A 15,616-nucleotide genomic window follows, 5' to 3' on the forward strand; every position below is an offset into this window, starting at 1 on the left:
TTACTTTTTGCTAACTTCAATACAAATGTAAGGTAGCATTAACATAGCATATTCTACAGATTAAGGGCTAGGTACAAACTTAGCACTAAACCCTCCAACACTACTACTTCTCCTACGATTTTTAGAGTAAAACACTGACATCCTTTGTACACTGGTAAGCTTAGGCCTGATTTTTCAGTAAGAACCACCCAGCATAGTAAGTGACTTCAGTTCCACATGGAAACTTTGGCAGGAGCTGTCAGGCAGCACCAAGGACTGGGTGTGCCAAACCCCTGCTAGTTGTGCTGGTCACCGGGTCTATAGTAGCGGTGAAGCTTGACTTAGCAGGGCAGGTTGAAGAACAACTCTCATACAACCTCCAGGCTAGATCTTGACAGGGACACTCTGGATCACAGAGAACGACATAGACTCAGGACAGGTCCAGGTCCCTTTCCCTCTGGGTATATAATTTAAAAGCACTCATACAATATGTCACTTTTGTGTCTGCCTTCTTTCACTTAGTGTAATGTTTTCAAAGTTCATCCCAAGTGGTAGCATGTATCAGTACTTCATACCTCCTTACAGATGATTAACATTCTACTGTGTGTATATGCCACAATTTGTTTATCCTTTTGTCTGTTGATATTTGGGTTGTTTCTACCTTCTGCTGTTGTAAACCTGTATGTGCAAGTTTCTGTGTGAACATATATATTTACTAATCTTGGGTATATACATAGGAATGTTTTTAATATCAATTTGCAAATAAAAAACCCACTAAGGCACTAAAAAAAGCCATCATGATGAAATTGGGCTAATTTCAAGAATTCAAAGATAAGAACGTTATTAATATTATTTGCCATCTTATATTAACTGGCCAAATGAAAGAAACCGTAGTTGCCAAAGAGATATGATGTAATTCAACATTAATTCCTGATTTTCTTTTTTTTTTTTTTTAATTTTTTATGTATTTATTTCAGAGAGAGAGAGAGAGAGACAGCGTGAGCAGGGGAGGGTCAGAGAGAGAGGGAGACACAGAATCTGAAGCAGGCTCCAGGCTCTGAGCTAGCTGTCAGCACAGAACCTGATGTGGGGTCGAACCCACGAAGTGTGAGATCATGACCTGAGCCAAAGCTGGACGCTTAACCAACTGAGCCACCCAGGCGCCCCATAATTCCTGATTTTCTAAATTATTATAGAATGAGTAGTTAACTTCATGTTTAAAAATACATATGTGTTAGGGGTGCCTGAGTGGCTCAGTCGATTAAGCATCTGACCGATCTCATGGTTCATAGGTTCAAGCCCCACGTCAGGCTGTGCTGACAGCTCAGAGCCTGGAGTCTGGTTTGGATTCTCTATCTCCCTCATTCTGCCCCTCCTTTACTTACCTTCTGTCTCTCTCTGTCTCTGGAAAATGAATAAATGTTAAAAAAAACTTTTTTTTTTTTTTAATATATGTGTGAAACAAAACTGGTAATATACAAAATGAAATCCTAATACAACTGCATTGTGATTTTGTACTTCAAAACAATATACGGTACACAGTAATATACACATATATAAAAAAACAGTATTTTAAGCGAATACCCATATACATACCAGCTAGCGCTGGCAAAAATGGTTTACATTTTGTCATAGTTTTTTCAGGTCTAGTTTTATTAAAGTACTAGACATAGACACTCTCCTTCTTTAGAGCCAGCTGTTTCTGAAATTAATGTGAATTTTTCTCATCCACATTTATACAGTTCTATTATAAGTATATGTTCTTTTTTTTTTTAATTTTTTTAACATTTCATTTTTGAGAGAGAGATGGCATGCGAGTGGGGGGTGGGGCAGAGAGAGAGGGAGACACAGAATCCAAAGCAGGCTCCAGGCTCTGAGCTGTCAACACAGAACCCAACGTGGGGCTCGAACTCAAAAGCGGTGAGATCATGACCTGAGCCGAAGTCAGACACTCAACCGACTGAGCCACCCAGGCCCCCCATAAGTATATGTTCTTAAATAGCATTGGATATTTTGCATTTTCAAAGTGGTATCATGTTTCTTTCTGAAACTTGCTTTTATCACTCAGCATTGCTGTGGACATTCTTCTTTGTTGATGCCCTTGTTTCTTTTCCTTATAGTTTTCCATTACATTAATTTGCCATAATTTATTTCTCCATTCCTTTAATTTTTAATTTTAGAGAGCATGAGCAGGGGAAAGTAGCAGAAGGAGAAAGAGGCTCTCAAGCGAAGCTCCATGCTCAGCACAGAGCTCGACTCAGGGCTCAATCCCATGACCCCCGGCATCATGACCTGAGCTGAAATCAAGAATAGGACACTCAACTAGCTGAGCCACTCAGACGCTGCTTCTGTTTTGGAGACATCTAGCTGTTTTTATTTTTCAATAATGCAAACAGTGCTGCAGTGACTATTTCTTACTCATTTATCCTTTTCCACAAGTTAACATAAATTTTTCTAAGATATACTTGGGGAAAAAATAAATAAGATATACATTTTGCCCACCCAAGTGCTTATTAGTTATTCGTAACCTGCTAGTACTGTATTGACAGTACCCTTGTTCCACATATATACTTGTCAACACTATGAGATTTCTTTTTGCCAGTTTAATATGTGAAGATGGTTGAGCCTCTTCATTTGCTTATTAGCCATTCAGATTTCATTTTCTGTGAATTGCCTTTTCATAGTCCTTGCCTACTTCTCTGTTGGTTGGTTTTTTATTTTTATGACTCACAGGAGTTTCATATTTTAGATATTACTCATTTTTCATACACATGATGAACATTTTTAGGTCCATAGCTTCTCTTAATATTGTTTAGAGTGTTATTATCATAAAAAGGGTATAATTTTTTTCCTCCCTTAGGCAATATTCTTTGTGATTTTCTTAAAGATTTTTATTATTTTTAAAAAAATTTTTAATTTATTTCTGAGAGAGAGAGAGAGAGCGTGAACAGGGGAGGGTCAGAGAGAGAGGGAGACACAGAATCTGAAACAGGCTCCAGGCTCTGAGCTAGTTGTCAGCACAGAGCCCGACTTAGGGCTCGACCCCACGAGCCATGAGATCATGACCTGAGCTGAAGTTGGATGCTTAACCGACTGAGCCACCCAGGTGTCCCAAGATTTTAATTTTAATTCCAATATAGTTAATATACAGTGTTATAAAAAGTGTGATTTTTAAGTCACAAATCAGTCATTGTTTTCAGCTCATTTTAAAATTGTTGCAAAAGTGCAACATAATACCTAATAATAGAAGAGATATCCTGTTTCAAATAGTAACAATATATAGGAAAATTTTTAAAAATTGATCATATAACTTATTTGCAGACAATTATGCACATCTATTCAGAGTAGCACATGAAGATTTAATAAATTTTCCTGGGTGTGAGTTGGCCTATTAGACATTAATGCTTTGATTAAAAACAGTGTTGTTTGGTACAAGAATAGAAAAAAAAAGTGGATAAAATGGAACCAGCACATTAAGGGCGGCGGGGAAGAAAGGAAAGAAAGAAAGGAGAAAGGAAGGGAGGCAGGAAGGAAGGAAAAGAAAGAAAAAGAAGAAAGAATAGAGCCCAAGTATTCATGGAGCTTAATATATGATACAGGTGGCTTTTCTTGAGACAAAATGACTATCCGTTTGGAAGACATAAAGCTGGGCATTCCTTAGTATGTCTGTTTTAAATCTAGGAAAGTATAACTGGAGAAAGACCAGGGTGAATATGATATTGGGGTGGGGAAGGTCCATGCCTCAAAACTCAAAATTTTTCACCACATAATTCTAATTTTGAATGACAAAAAGAGATCACAAAAAAGTAAACCATGAACAAAGTTTAAATATAATGAAGAGACTTAGTAAAAACTACTAGGAATATACTAATTTAAAACTTTGTAATTAAAAAATGAAACCTTATATTGCAGTGGAAGCAAAGGCAAAAAGATACCTTATATACTTATATACACAGAAAAAGTGGTAAAATGCATATTTAGGCATTTCTTAAAGAAAATAAGGACTGTATTTCAATAATTTGAGATTGATATGATTGATAAAAGAGCCTAATAAGGAGCTTCTTGGTAAAGTGTGATTCGTAAATGAGTAAAATAAATGATTGGGGGGGTGTGAGAGAGTGAGCAAATTTTGGGAGTGAAGGCTACTTTGGTCTTTGATTTAGACATTGTTATTAGGTAAAGATTTTGTACTTACCCTTCTCTATTTCAACTTTGTTCTTGTCATTTTTAAAGTTTATTTATTTATTTTGAAATAGAAAGTGAGCAAGTGCAAGGGAGGGAGAGAGAGAGAGAATCCCAGGTGGGCTCTGTGCTGTCAGCGCGGGGCTAAAGGGAGGGCTCAATCCCACGAACCATAAGATCATGACCTGAGCTGAAACAAGAGTCGGACGCTTAACCGACTCAGCTACCAGGTGCCCCTCAAGTTTGTTTTTATTACTTATTTACTTATTAAAGTTTTTTTTTTAAGTTTATTTATTTTAAGAGAGAGAGCACGAGCAGGTGAAGGGCAGAGAGAGAGGTAGAGAGAGAGAGAATCCCCCTCACCTTTGTTTTTAATAGCAAAAAACCCATATGTATGCCTGCCCTCTAGAAAGAGATGGGTTTAAGTAAATTCTGGCATATGCTTTCAGTGAATGTCAAAGGTGGCCATAAATGACAGTGTAATTGGCATGGAAAGATACTACTGGGTGAGAAGAGTCAGTTCCAAACAGCAAATATTTACATAAAATTGTAAATGTATACATAGAGAGCTGTTTCCAAAAATCTTCATGCTGTTTAATGCCTGTTATTGGGATTCGGGTGAATTTTCTTACAGTGAGCATTTATCATTTCTACCAAAATAATAAGCTGTTTGCAGAAACAAAATTAAATGACCTATAATCATTACTGTTAGTTTATTTTCTATGTGATTTTTTTTTTTTTGTTTAATGATCTTCAAAATTGGGTTCATGCTATATAAAGTTTATATTTTTTTCTCTATGATTCAGTAGTGAGCCTTTTTTTCATTGTAGGTTTTTTTATTCTGAACTAGTCAGACATACAGAAAAACTATGGAAAATAATAAAATGACAACCTGCATATCCACTATGAAACTTTAGTAAATCTTAACATTTTGCCATGTGTCAGATGTTTTTACACTTTTTTATTCCTCAAATACATTTTTAAGTCCCTAACAACTCCTTCAGTCTTTCTTCTTCCCCAGAGTTACACATTTTCTCATCATTAAAAACACTTAGAGATGAAGATTTTTTATTATGAATTTAACACTGGTAATATATTAAAGTAATTAATTCTGTGTAGAGATCTTTTTCAGTTATCACAATTACCCATTTTATTTTTATTTTTATTTTTTGTGCAGCACTAGGACTTTCTGATCCAACACTGGGTAGAATCAAATCAATCCAAATACAAGGGACTTAAATCTTATACCACCTGGATGTAATTATTATGGGTTATTACAATTCTGTCTTGTATAATTAAGGAAAATAAGCGGGGGGAGGGGGGGTGCCTGCCTGGCTCATTTGGAAGAGCATGTGATTCTTGGTATCAGGACCATGAGTTTGAGCTCCACATTAGGTATAGAGATTACTTAAATGATTTTTTTTTTTTTAAAGAAAGGGGTACCTATGTGGTTCATTTGATTGAGCGTCTGACATCGGCTCAGGTCATGAACTCATGGTTGTGAGTTTGAGCCCTGCATTGGGCTCTGTTCTGTCAGCACAGAGCCTGCTTCAGATCCTCTGTCTCCCTTTCTCTCTGCCCCTCCCCTTTTCATGCTCTCTCTCAAAAATAAACTAACTTTAAAAAAAAAAAAGAGAGGAGGAGGATATTACATCTAAATGGATATGTAGTTATTTCTTTAGGCTTATTTAATAAAAACATTTTATTAGAATTAAAGACTAGTACTGGTGAATGTTATCTATTTTAGACATTTCTAAAATGAAAATAGGTAATTTTTGTGATAATTGGAAGAATAGAACTTAGAAACATAAAATTTGTGTGGCATAGCATTACATCTTTTTGAGTCAATATACATGTATTTATTTTTCATAGGACATTAAAGGACTCAGCAAAAAAAGAAAGATGTATCCTGAAGATAAACCTTTATCATCTGAGTCCTTATCAGAATCTGATTATATTGAAGAAGTAAGTATATGATCAAATCCATTTTCTTCACTTTAAAATGTGATTTAATTTATTTCTGTATCAGTTAGGAAGGACGTTGGGTTTAAGGTTGGTGTTGAGAATAATTACCTTGAGTTCAGTGCTTTGACAGAACCGCAGATGTGAGGCTTCTGGCCAAGCATCTGCAATTTCATATTGTTGGAGCGTTCGCTGTATTCCTGGGGATTGCAGCTTTCTATAAGTTTGCTGTGGCTGAACCAAGAAAGAAGGCATATGCAGATTTCTACAGAAATTATGATTCCGTGAAAGATTTTGAGGAGATGAAGGAAGCTGGTATCTTTCAGACTGCAAAGTGATTTTGGGATGTAAAGAATTTCTTTGGGTTGAGTTCCATGGAAGTTTGTCACTGACCTGTGTTCCTGAAGTATGAAACATGAATGCTGGATTATGAAATAGTTTCTCTTGATAAGTGAACTAAAAGATACTTTGGGGAAATTTTAATTAATTAATTAAAATAAAATGTTATTTGATTTTGGGAGGCCTGGGTGGTCTAGTTGAGTGTCCAACTCTTGATTTCAGCTCAGGTCATGATCCCAGGGCCGTGGGATCAAGCCCCACGTCGGACTCTGCACTGACAGTGGAACCTGCTTAAGATTCTCTCCCTCTGCCCTTCTCCACCCATCATGTGCACGCTTGTTCTTTCTGTCTCTCTGAAATAAAAAAAATAAAAATAAATGTTTATTTGACTTTAATAAAAGAAATAAGTAAAAAGAAACACTTCATGAATATTTAATTTACTTCTCTAGTGTATTATGAAAAAGAAGTGGAAGTTTTATTTCAGAACAGGTTTTTCATTTTCTAAAAGATAATTATATAGCTAATATGATAATTAAACATATTTACAAATATCTATTCTAAGCTATTTTTTAAGTTTATTTTTGAGAGAGTACAAAAGGGGGAGGGGCAGAAAGAGGGGAACAGGATCTGAAGCAGGCTTTGTGCTGACAGCGGCAAGCCCAGTGTGGGACTCGAACTCACGAACTGTGAGATCATGACTTGAGCTTAAGTTGGACTCTCAACTGACTGAGCCACCCAGGTGCCCTATTTTATTTTCATTCTTCAATATTTACTTTTTACTATACTGCTATTTTGATTACATGAAAGATGCTTTTTGATGTGTATTGTATTGAAACTCAGCATTCCCTTGTTTTTATTTGGAACTACTACTGTTTAAGGAGTAAAACAGTGATGAGGTAGAACAGAAATGTTGGTGTGACCTTTTTTCCTGTCTATAAGGTGAGAGTTGAATTAGGTAGTCTATATAGTCCTTTTCAGCTCTGATATTCCTATCTTGGATTTTGTTGTATTCTATTAGAATAAGAGTCCATGTTTAGTTAATGTTAGGTCTGTAAGTTACCATCTTTAAAGTATTTTTCTCTTTGATTTTGTTTCCTCATTTGTAAAATAGGGCCTATCGCTCCCCTTTTGTAGCAGTATTTTGTAATGCCCCCCCATAATGAAATTGAAATGAATTAAATTGAAACCGCCAGCATATATGTATGTATTATAGATTTCATCTACACATTTTATATTAATATCCCCTAACACATTTTTAAAAGAAATATAAGAAAATTTTAATGTATAATCTTACTAAATTATATTTCAGTGAATAAATGCTGAGTGTGATCACACCTTAAGACATAACAAAAGTCAAGCTGTAGCAGGTGCATTACATAAGTCTTTCAAAAACTGTACAGTAGCCTTACCATCAATGGCATTTTCCAAAATGGTGAACAATTCTCAGTAAAGCTCTGAATAAATGAAACAAAATACAGTCTTCTATATTTATATGATATTTGTATTTTTGGAACATTCATTGTATCTTAAAACCCTGTACAAAATACTTTGTGTTCATATCATAACAAATTTAGCTTCTATATTATAAATGGGTTTATTACATGAATGCCTGGCAGCCTGTCTCAAAGTCGTGTCAGGGCTGCCCTGAATGTCACGTGACAGCATGTCTTGGTCTGGCAGAATGTGGATACAGCACAATTCCTACTATCCCTATTGTTACAACAACAACAACAACAAAAACAATTTCCTAAGTGTCCTCTAGAGCACTTATGTTAATATATGTTACACTTGGATTTAACATTAAATATATATGAGCTTTAGCAACTTTCAGTTTAGTCTTAAATCCAATGTAACACACTTTAAAAGATTGAAATAAAGTACTAATGTGGTGATAAATTTTACTTAAAAGGATTTTAATCATTTGGTTTATATGCATATAGCTACCATTTATTGAACACTATAGTAAGAAAAGTACTTAACCTTATTCCAGGCACTTCCCCTTGGGGGTTATTATTCTCTCCATTTTACAGATGATGAAGCTGAGGATAATACATAGCAGAGGTAGGATTCAGAGCTTGGTCTGTTTTATTTCAGGACTTAAGCTTTTTACCTACTATACCTCACTGCTTTATTTTTTAGGTGCTGAAACGGATATAAGAGAAGCCCTCTAGAGATTAAAAAAATTAATTTTCTTTCCTTTAAATGTTTCTCATTGACTTCTCATTATGATATAACTTATAAGGTATAAGAAGTCATTTAAAATGCCATTTGATTGTCAAAATGTTTTTTACATATAAATTTTAAAGATGCAAGGTACATTAAGCAATGCAAAAAAGTCTTCGGTATAAGTTACACATTTGTCTTCTCAACAAAAATTCAAACTTTTTAGGTACGAGCAAAAAAGAAGAAAAGCAGTGAAGAACGAGAAAAAGTAATAGCAAGTATCATTTATATTTTTTACATGACAGTAGCTCTTTTTGTTAATGTAAAGTGAATTGTGATAAAGCATGACTTCATTTACTGGGGCTAAATATTTATAGGGAAAAGTGTGGTGTTCAGCTTTACTTTATGGGTTGGAGCAAGTTAAGTTGACTTACGAGAAAGGAAGAATATCCTAGTAGTAAACCTGTCCTGTTTCCATTTCAGTATTTTATTCAGTATTTCATTTTATTTTATTCCATATTCAGTGCTGTTAGAAATGAAAACTCAAACTTTTTTTTTACTTTCTTAAGCTATAATATGAAATGTGAGATGTAAGTGTGGTGATTCTCTCATCTTCAGTTAGTACTTACTTTCAAATCAGCCAAACCTGGTAACAACAGAAAAAGAAAAGGCCTATAAGCACAGGCTGCAATAAAAAATAAAGCAGGAATGTGACAACGTAAATGATTCACTAATAAAGATGATTCTTTTGATCATTCCTTTTTTTTTTTTTAATTTTTTTTTTAATGTTTTATTTATTTCTAGGGGAGAGAGAGAGCGTGAGCAGGGGAGGGTCAGAGAGAGAGGGAGACACAGCATCTGAAGCAGGCTGCAGGTTCTGAGCTGGCAGTCAGCACAGAGCCCGACGCGGGGCTCGAACCCACGAACCTCGAGATCATGACCTAAGCGAAAGTCAGACGCCGACTAAGCCACCCAGGCGCCCCTCTTTTGGTCATTCCTAAAGCTAGCTCTACTATTATGCAGATTGAGAAATATAAAAGGAGAAAGAAGGACGAGGAGAATAAGGAAAATGGAAGTGATATTCAAATGAGAAGCAGACCAACCTAGGGAAAGTAGATAATAGATTATCAAAGAGTAATTGCAGACCATATCATTAAAGTAATTTAGGAGCACTCAGCATAAGTGTGGGTGATTGCCTTTGAAAGCATTTTCTTAGAGAGAGGTGGAAGAAGAATGAGAACAGCATCTTTTGTAGGTTTGAGAGTAACTTCCCCTTCCCAGAATTTCCATTATTTTTAAATGAGGATCTTTCCCTGATAGATTCACCTGGTAATATATGACTCATTTTCTGTACTTCAAGACCAAGGTGACATTTAAGGGACTTTTTTTTTTTTCTGAATGGGAAAATAATTTGAGTGAAAAATTTGCCTGGTCTTTGGTTCAGAGTAATTAAGACATAACATTAGTTAATTTGGGATAGTTCTTATTTGTACTTGCATACCACACTGTTTCATGCATTCAGCTAGCATGTGTTTATTAAGCATGTTTATGCAGGCACTATTGGTGTTAGTAGTGTTAAAATGGGTTACAGGATAGGTAAGGGAGTGACTTTGGGGAAGGAAAGCCTCTCTGAGGAAGTAAAATTAAGCTGAAATAGGATTTATAAGAAAGAACCAACCATGTGAAGATCAGAAGAAGAATATCCTAGGCAGAGAGAACTGAGGACCTGTGGTAGGAATGAGCTTGATTTGTCTGAGGAATGGAAAGGTTAAGCATGGCTTATACCTAGTAGATAAAGAGGAATCATATACAGTGAGGTTGGGAAGTAAGCAGAGGCCATATCACTTAGCAGGGTGTTTGAGTTTTAATCAGAATGCTTTGGGAGGCTGTTTTGAGTATTTTAAACAAAGAAGTGACCTGAATCAGCTTTATATTTTTAAGATCCTGTGGCAGAGGAGATGGATTAGAGAGAGGCAAGGAATGGTGTTCGTATCTCAGTGGAAGTGGGGATGGACTGGTGTGATGAATTTGAGATGTTTTGGACTTAGATGGTAGGGCTTGCTGCTTTGAACATAGTATGGAGTTAAGGCAGAGTAGAGTCAAACGTAGCTTAGTTTCTTTGCCTTAAGTAAAAGGACAAATTAGAGGTGCCATTTACTAAGATAGCTAATAGAATTTGGAGGGGGAAAATAAGCACTTTTTATGGTAATTTTAGGTATACCTGTTAGGTATCCAGGTAGAACTCATAGTCTTGAGTTTAGAGCAGAGGACTAGATAGGAATATTTGGTATGTAAGTGCTGTTTAAAGCATGAGAGACAGAGAACATGTGGAAAAGGAAGAAGGTCCTTGAAAGGTCAAGCAGAGGAAAAAGAACGAGCACAGGAGTTGAAGGGGTCTTTGCGACAGAAGAAAGCAGCAGACTGAGGTGTCGTGGAAGCCGATAAGAAAAGTATTTTAAAAAGAGAGTTGTCAACTATGCTTTTATAAAAAAAAGTAACCTATACCCGAAACTTTTTTTTAAGGGCCAAATACAGGGAATTTTATAAAATTCCCTCAGTACTTAATCTTTTCATGCAACGAATGATGGAAGTTAGCTTAGAGCTGCTAACTGGTAGAGACCTTTGAGAGGGGCAAGGGAATTGTGGGAAGTTCTTGTTGATAAGGAAATGGATAGGAAGCTTTGCTTTTGCTGTCTTTATGCATCTCCTCTCTTGCTTTTTATTTTCTTTTGCATATCAACAACTAGCCTATCCTTTGATACCACTTTTCTAAGTATCTGTTTCAAAGAGTTCTGCCTTCTCTTCTACATCAGAAATAGTCAAAAGAGTCAGAGTTCTTGTAGCTCTCTTTATCCAGTCACAATCTGACTACTTTTTCTAGGCTTTAGTGGCATTTTTCTCTAAAAAGCAAGCATCTGAATGTGTGGCTGGTTCAGCAGGTACAGTGTGTGACTCTTGATCGATCTTGGGGTTGTGAGTTTAAGCCCCATGTATGGCATGGAACTTAAATAAAAGTTTATAAAAAATGAAAGCATCTGTTTTATTACTAAGCTAAGTAGACTTTTCAGCTGTACATTAGTATTTTGTACCAGTTAGTTGTTGTTAATCTAATAACTGCAACAGTTACCAGTTTAGGCAGGACATAATAATTTGAGTTCCTGTTTACCCAAAAATTACCAGATTTAATATATGTATTCTCCAAAAACTGTCATTTTACAAAGACAGTTGTGTTTTGCTGTGATGTGAGGACTTCTTTGCAGTAACTACAATTACTTCACCTTTAGAAATGATACAGTATAAGATACAACAGTTGATAATGATTATTCATAGTTTTTTTTTCTGTAGAAAATATCATTTGGAAGCTGCATTAATGTGCTAATGACTTAAGAGTTTTTCCATATCTTTTTGAAAATCAGCAGACACTCCTATATCCTCATATGATAATTATTTAGACTTTTCCAAAAATGTTCTGAATAGTTTACTTGGTTTTGTGTATTGTTTGAATTAATTATATAATAGCTTAGAAGTAGCATGGTAAAGTGGTTTTTGACTTGCATATTTTCCTATAGAAATGTCTAACAGAGAACTCTCTTTACAGGAAAAAACAAAAAAGAAAAAGAAGCATAAGAAACACAGTAAGAAGAAGAAAAAGAAGGCTGCTAGTTCAAGCCCCGACTCACCATAACATTAAGAAAAATCAGGATTCCTTTATAAAGAAAGTGCAATGTTTAAGGAAATTTCAACTGTGAAAATTATGACATAATTACTAAAATGCATGAGTTTTCTTGTTTTTAGAATTATTCCTGGACTATTCGGTAGCCACTCGGATGCCTCTGTGTGAAAGGGCCATCATTGTTGCCTGCTGCTTGAACATCTAGTTTTTCTCTTCCAGTGCTTAACAACGCTGGGAGATAATACATTGCAGTTGTGCTAGTGGTTGAGATATTTGGGGATAAAGTTAATATTTTTGACTAGAAGTATCTAATGATAAATCAACAGAAATTGAATCTGGATATATCATTAAGATGTAATTAGAAATGACCAGATGACTCTAGTTAACATTTTTGAAATAGGGATTACATTGATATTTCAGAATCCTTATTCTGTAGATAAGTGTATTTTAATTTTTCCCCCTTATATACTTCTATTTACCTGGGGAAGGAGCTTTTAGGGTCGGGGGAGGTGGGTGGTTTGCTATCTCTTTAGCTAGCAGAATAGCGTGCCTTTTATCTTCACACATCCTATTTTTGTGGACACAGTAGCCATGCTTCATGGGAGGTCAGAGCTGGGTACAGCAGTCTTGCCTTTCCCTTAGACACCCTTGGACTCTTGTCATTTGCTGCTTTCAGTGAACCAGAGTAACAGTCCTTTGCAGCACGACAAAGTCCCAAAAGCTCTGGGATTTACCTCCACTTCAATAATACTGAATGTTTTTTAGCATTAGAATGTGTTATAACATTTGAATTAATTTTGACTACACTTTGGCTTTGGAGAGGAATCATTTCAAATAGACACTGGTACTTTTTGAACTTGATAGCTAAAGATTCAAAAATGCATGTTTTATACTGTTAGTTTTAACCAGTCAGGAAAATTTTATGTAACCAGTTATAGTTATTTTATTTTTGTATGAATTTTGTTTAGGCTGCAGTGTTTAGCTTTTATTAACTCCTTATTCTTGCTGTCTTAAATTCCATACTGTGTTTAATGGAATAGTTGCCAAGATACTTAGCATGTGTAAAAAAAAAAAGTAGGCTTTTGATTTTTTTTTTTNGCCCCTATTTTTAATTTTAAGTTTGTTTATATATTTTGAGAGCACGAATGAGGGAGAAGTAAAGAGAGAGGAGAGGGAATCTCAAGCAGGCCCTGTGCTGCCAGCACAGAGCCTAATGTGGAGCTTGAACCCATGAAGCTGTGACCTCATGACCTGAGCCAAAACCTAGAGTTGGATGCGTAACCGACTGAGCCACTCAGATGCCCCTATTTGCTGTTTTCTTAACAGAACCTGAGTATTCGAACATTCAAAAGGAAATTTGCATACTTTAAAAATCTAACTCCTTTCCCGATCCAAATGAAACTACTTTTAGTGTGCTACCCAAATGTGTGTTTAATACTATTTGTTAGAAAACACTTCTCTGAAAGTATAGGTAATATAGGTAATGTAAGTAAGGAATATGTAATACTAGATCAGGCCCACTTCCCATACAGTCTTCCTACAAAAAAGATACTGAACAGGGGCGCCTGGGTGGCTCAGTCGGTTGAACATCTGACTTCGGCTCAGGTCATGATCTCACGGTTCGTGGGTTCGAGCCCTGTGTCAGGCTCTGTGCTAACAGCCACCTCAGAGCCTGGAGCCTGTTTCAGATTCTGTGTCTGCCTCTCTCTCTGACCCTCCCCTGCTCACACTTTCTCTCTCTCTCAGAAATAAATAAAACATTAAAAAAAAAAAAAAGATACTCAGCAATTACTTCAAAAGAGGAATGAGTTGCATTCCTTTTGCAACTTTGATGCTAAATTATGATCAAAAGTTCAGTGTAACCAGGTTACTATTGTATATTGAGATTATTCACAACTCATATTTATTAAACTCTTCATTGGGGAGAAGCTGTGCTAAATGATTTATGTTCATCTTCAAGTCTCAGAAAAAAACCAGTGAGGTAGGTAAAATTTTCCACATTTTCAGAAGAGGAAAGAAACCAAGTCTTAGATTGTCTAAAATTACACTGAACTTTTCTGGCAGAGGCAGAGCTAGAACCCAGGTAAATCTGATGCCATTGCCTACACTCCATCTTCATTTCTCAGTGCAAATAACAAACATTCTAGACTCTCATGGTCATTCTGTATGGTACTGTCCCATAGTGAATGCAAAATAAAAATTGTTGAATTCGGCTCAGTTCTTGAGTCCTTCATTTGAGACCAGGATAGACACTGGCCTCTTGTGACTGGAATTTTGGTTTTTTTGTTGTTTTGAGATTTTATTTTTAATCTGTACTCCCAACCTGGGGCTTGAACTCACAACCCCAAGATCAAGAGTTACATGTCCTGCTGACTAAGCCAGCTGGGTGCACCTAGAACTTGGTTCTCTATGGATAGCAGTGGGGAGGGCTAGCATCTAGCACCACCTTAGCCTTCCCTTCTCAAGAAGGGAGAGGTGGGTGGCTTAGTTGGTGGAACATATGACTCTTGATCTCAGGGTCATGAGTTTGAGCTCCATGCTGGGAGTAGAGTTTACTTTGAAAAAAAAAAAGAAGGGACCATGTTACTATTTCTCTTGGTGCACAAAGTTCTAGTTGTCCCATGTGCCAGAAAGTTGAGATGGCTTTTCTTGGGCTTCGCTTTAAAGTTTCTTAGGAGGGAGCCTTCATAATTTACTAGGCCCTCATGTGCCACATGGCCTCTTGAAGTCCCAGCTAGATTGCATGACCCTGATCCTCTGCTACTTTCAGTTACCTCACAAAGCAGGTATTTGTCGATTTTTTTTTTTTACACAGCTCTAGACTATAAAACGTTGTAGAGCTGTATTAACCAGTATAGTAACCCCTAGCGATGTGTAGCTCTTTATTTACTTAAAATCTTTTTAAGTAATCTCTACACCAAAGGTGGGACTTGAACTCCTGACCCTGAGATGAAGAGTTGTTCCATTCTCTACCGACTGAGCCAGCCAGGCACCCCAATTTTTATAAAGTATACGTGTGGCTATTTAAGTGTAAATTAAGTAGAGTTTTAAAAATCTTTAGTGGCAGTGGCAGATCATTAACTTCGGGCATAATAAATGGCTTCATGTGTGTACAACCTATACATTGTCACAGGGCCCCAAACTTAGTTTAATGCTCCACTAACACTGACTTAAAATTAATGTTTTGAATGAGGGGCCCATGTTTTCTTTTCATTGGGCCCAAAAGTTCTGTAGTTGATCTTGGCTTATTCATAGTATGGTAGGATTATCTCCAGCATCAGAATCACCTGAAGATTCTTCCTGAAAATGTCGATTCCT

General features: G+C 36.2%; 1 protein-coding gene across 5 annotated transcripts in view; it reads left to right on the plus strand.

Moving 5' to 3' along the window:
* The window catches only part of FAM133B (family with sequence similarity 133 member B), a 28,731-nt gene extending 16,322 nt beyond the window's left edge, over window positions 1-12,409 (plus strand). For 3 of the 5 annotated variants that reach the window (XM_077776239.1, XM_077776235.1, XM_077776238.1), the window contains exons 9-11: window positions 6,034-6,126; window positions 8,852-8,899; window positions 12,224-12,409. In XM_077776239.1, coding sequence (XP_077632365.1) covers window positions 6,034-6,126; window positions 8,852-8,899; window positions 12,224-12,310 — 228 coding nt within the window. In that variant the 3' untranslated portion in view covers window positions 12,311-12,409. The remainder of the gene's footprint in view (window positions 1-6,033; window positions 6,127-8,851; window positions 8,900-12,223) is intronic. The other 2 variants (XM_077776236.1, XM_077776240.1) reach the window with 2 other exon arrangements.
* The last annotated feature ends 3,207 nt before the right edge of the window (window positions 12,410-15,616 follow it).

Source organism: Crocuta crocuta, unplaced genomic scaffold (assembly GCF_008692635.1).
Source record: "Crocuta crocuta isolate KB4526 unplaced genomic scaffold, BGI_CrCroc_1.0 scaffold37, whole genome shotgun sequence".
In the NCBI taxonomy this organism is placed as follows: domain Eukaryota; kingdom Metazoa; phylum Chordata; class Mammalia; order Carnivora; family Hyaenidae; genus Crocuta; species Crocuta crocuta.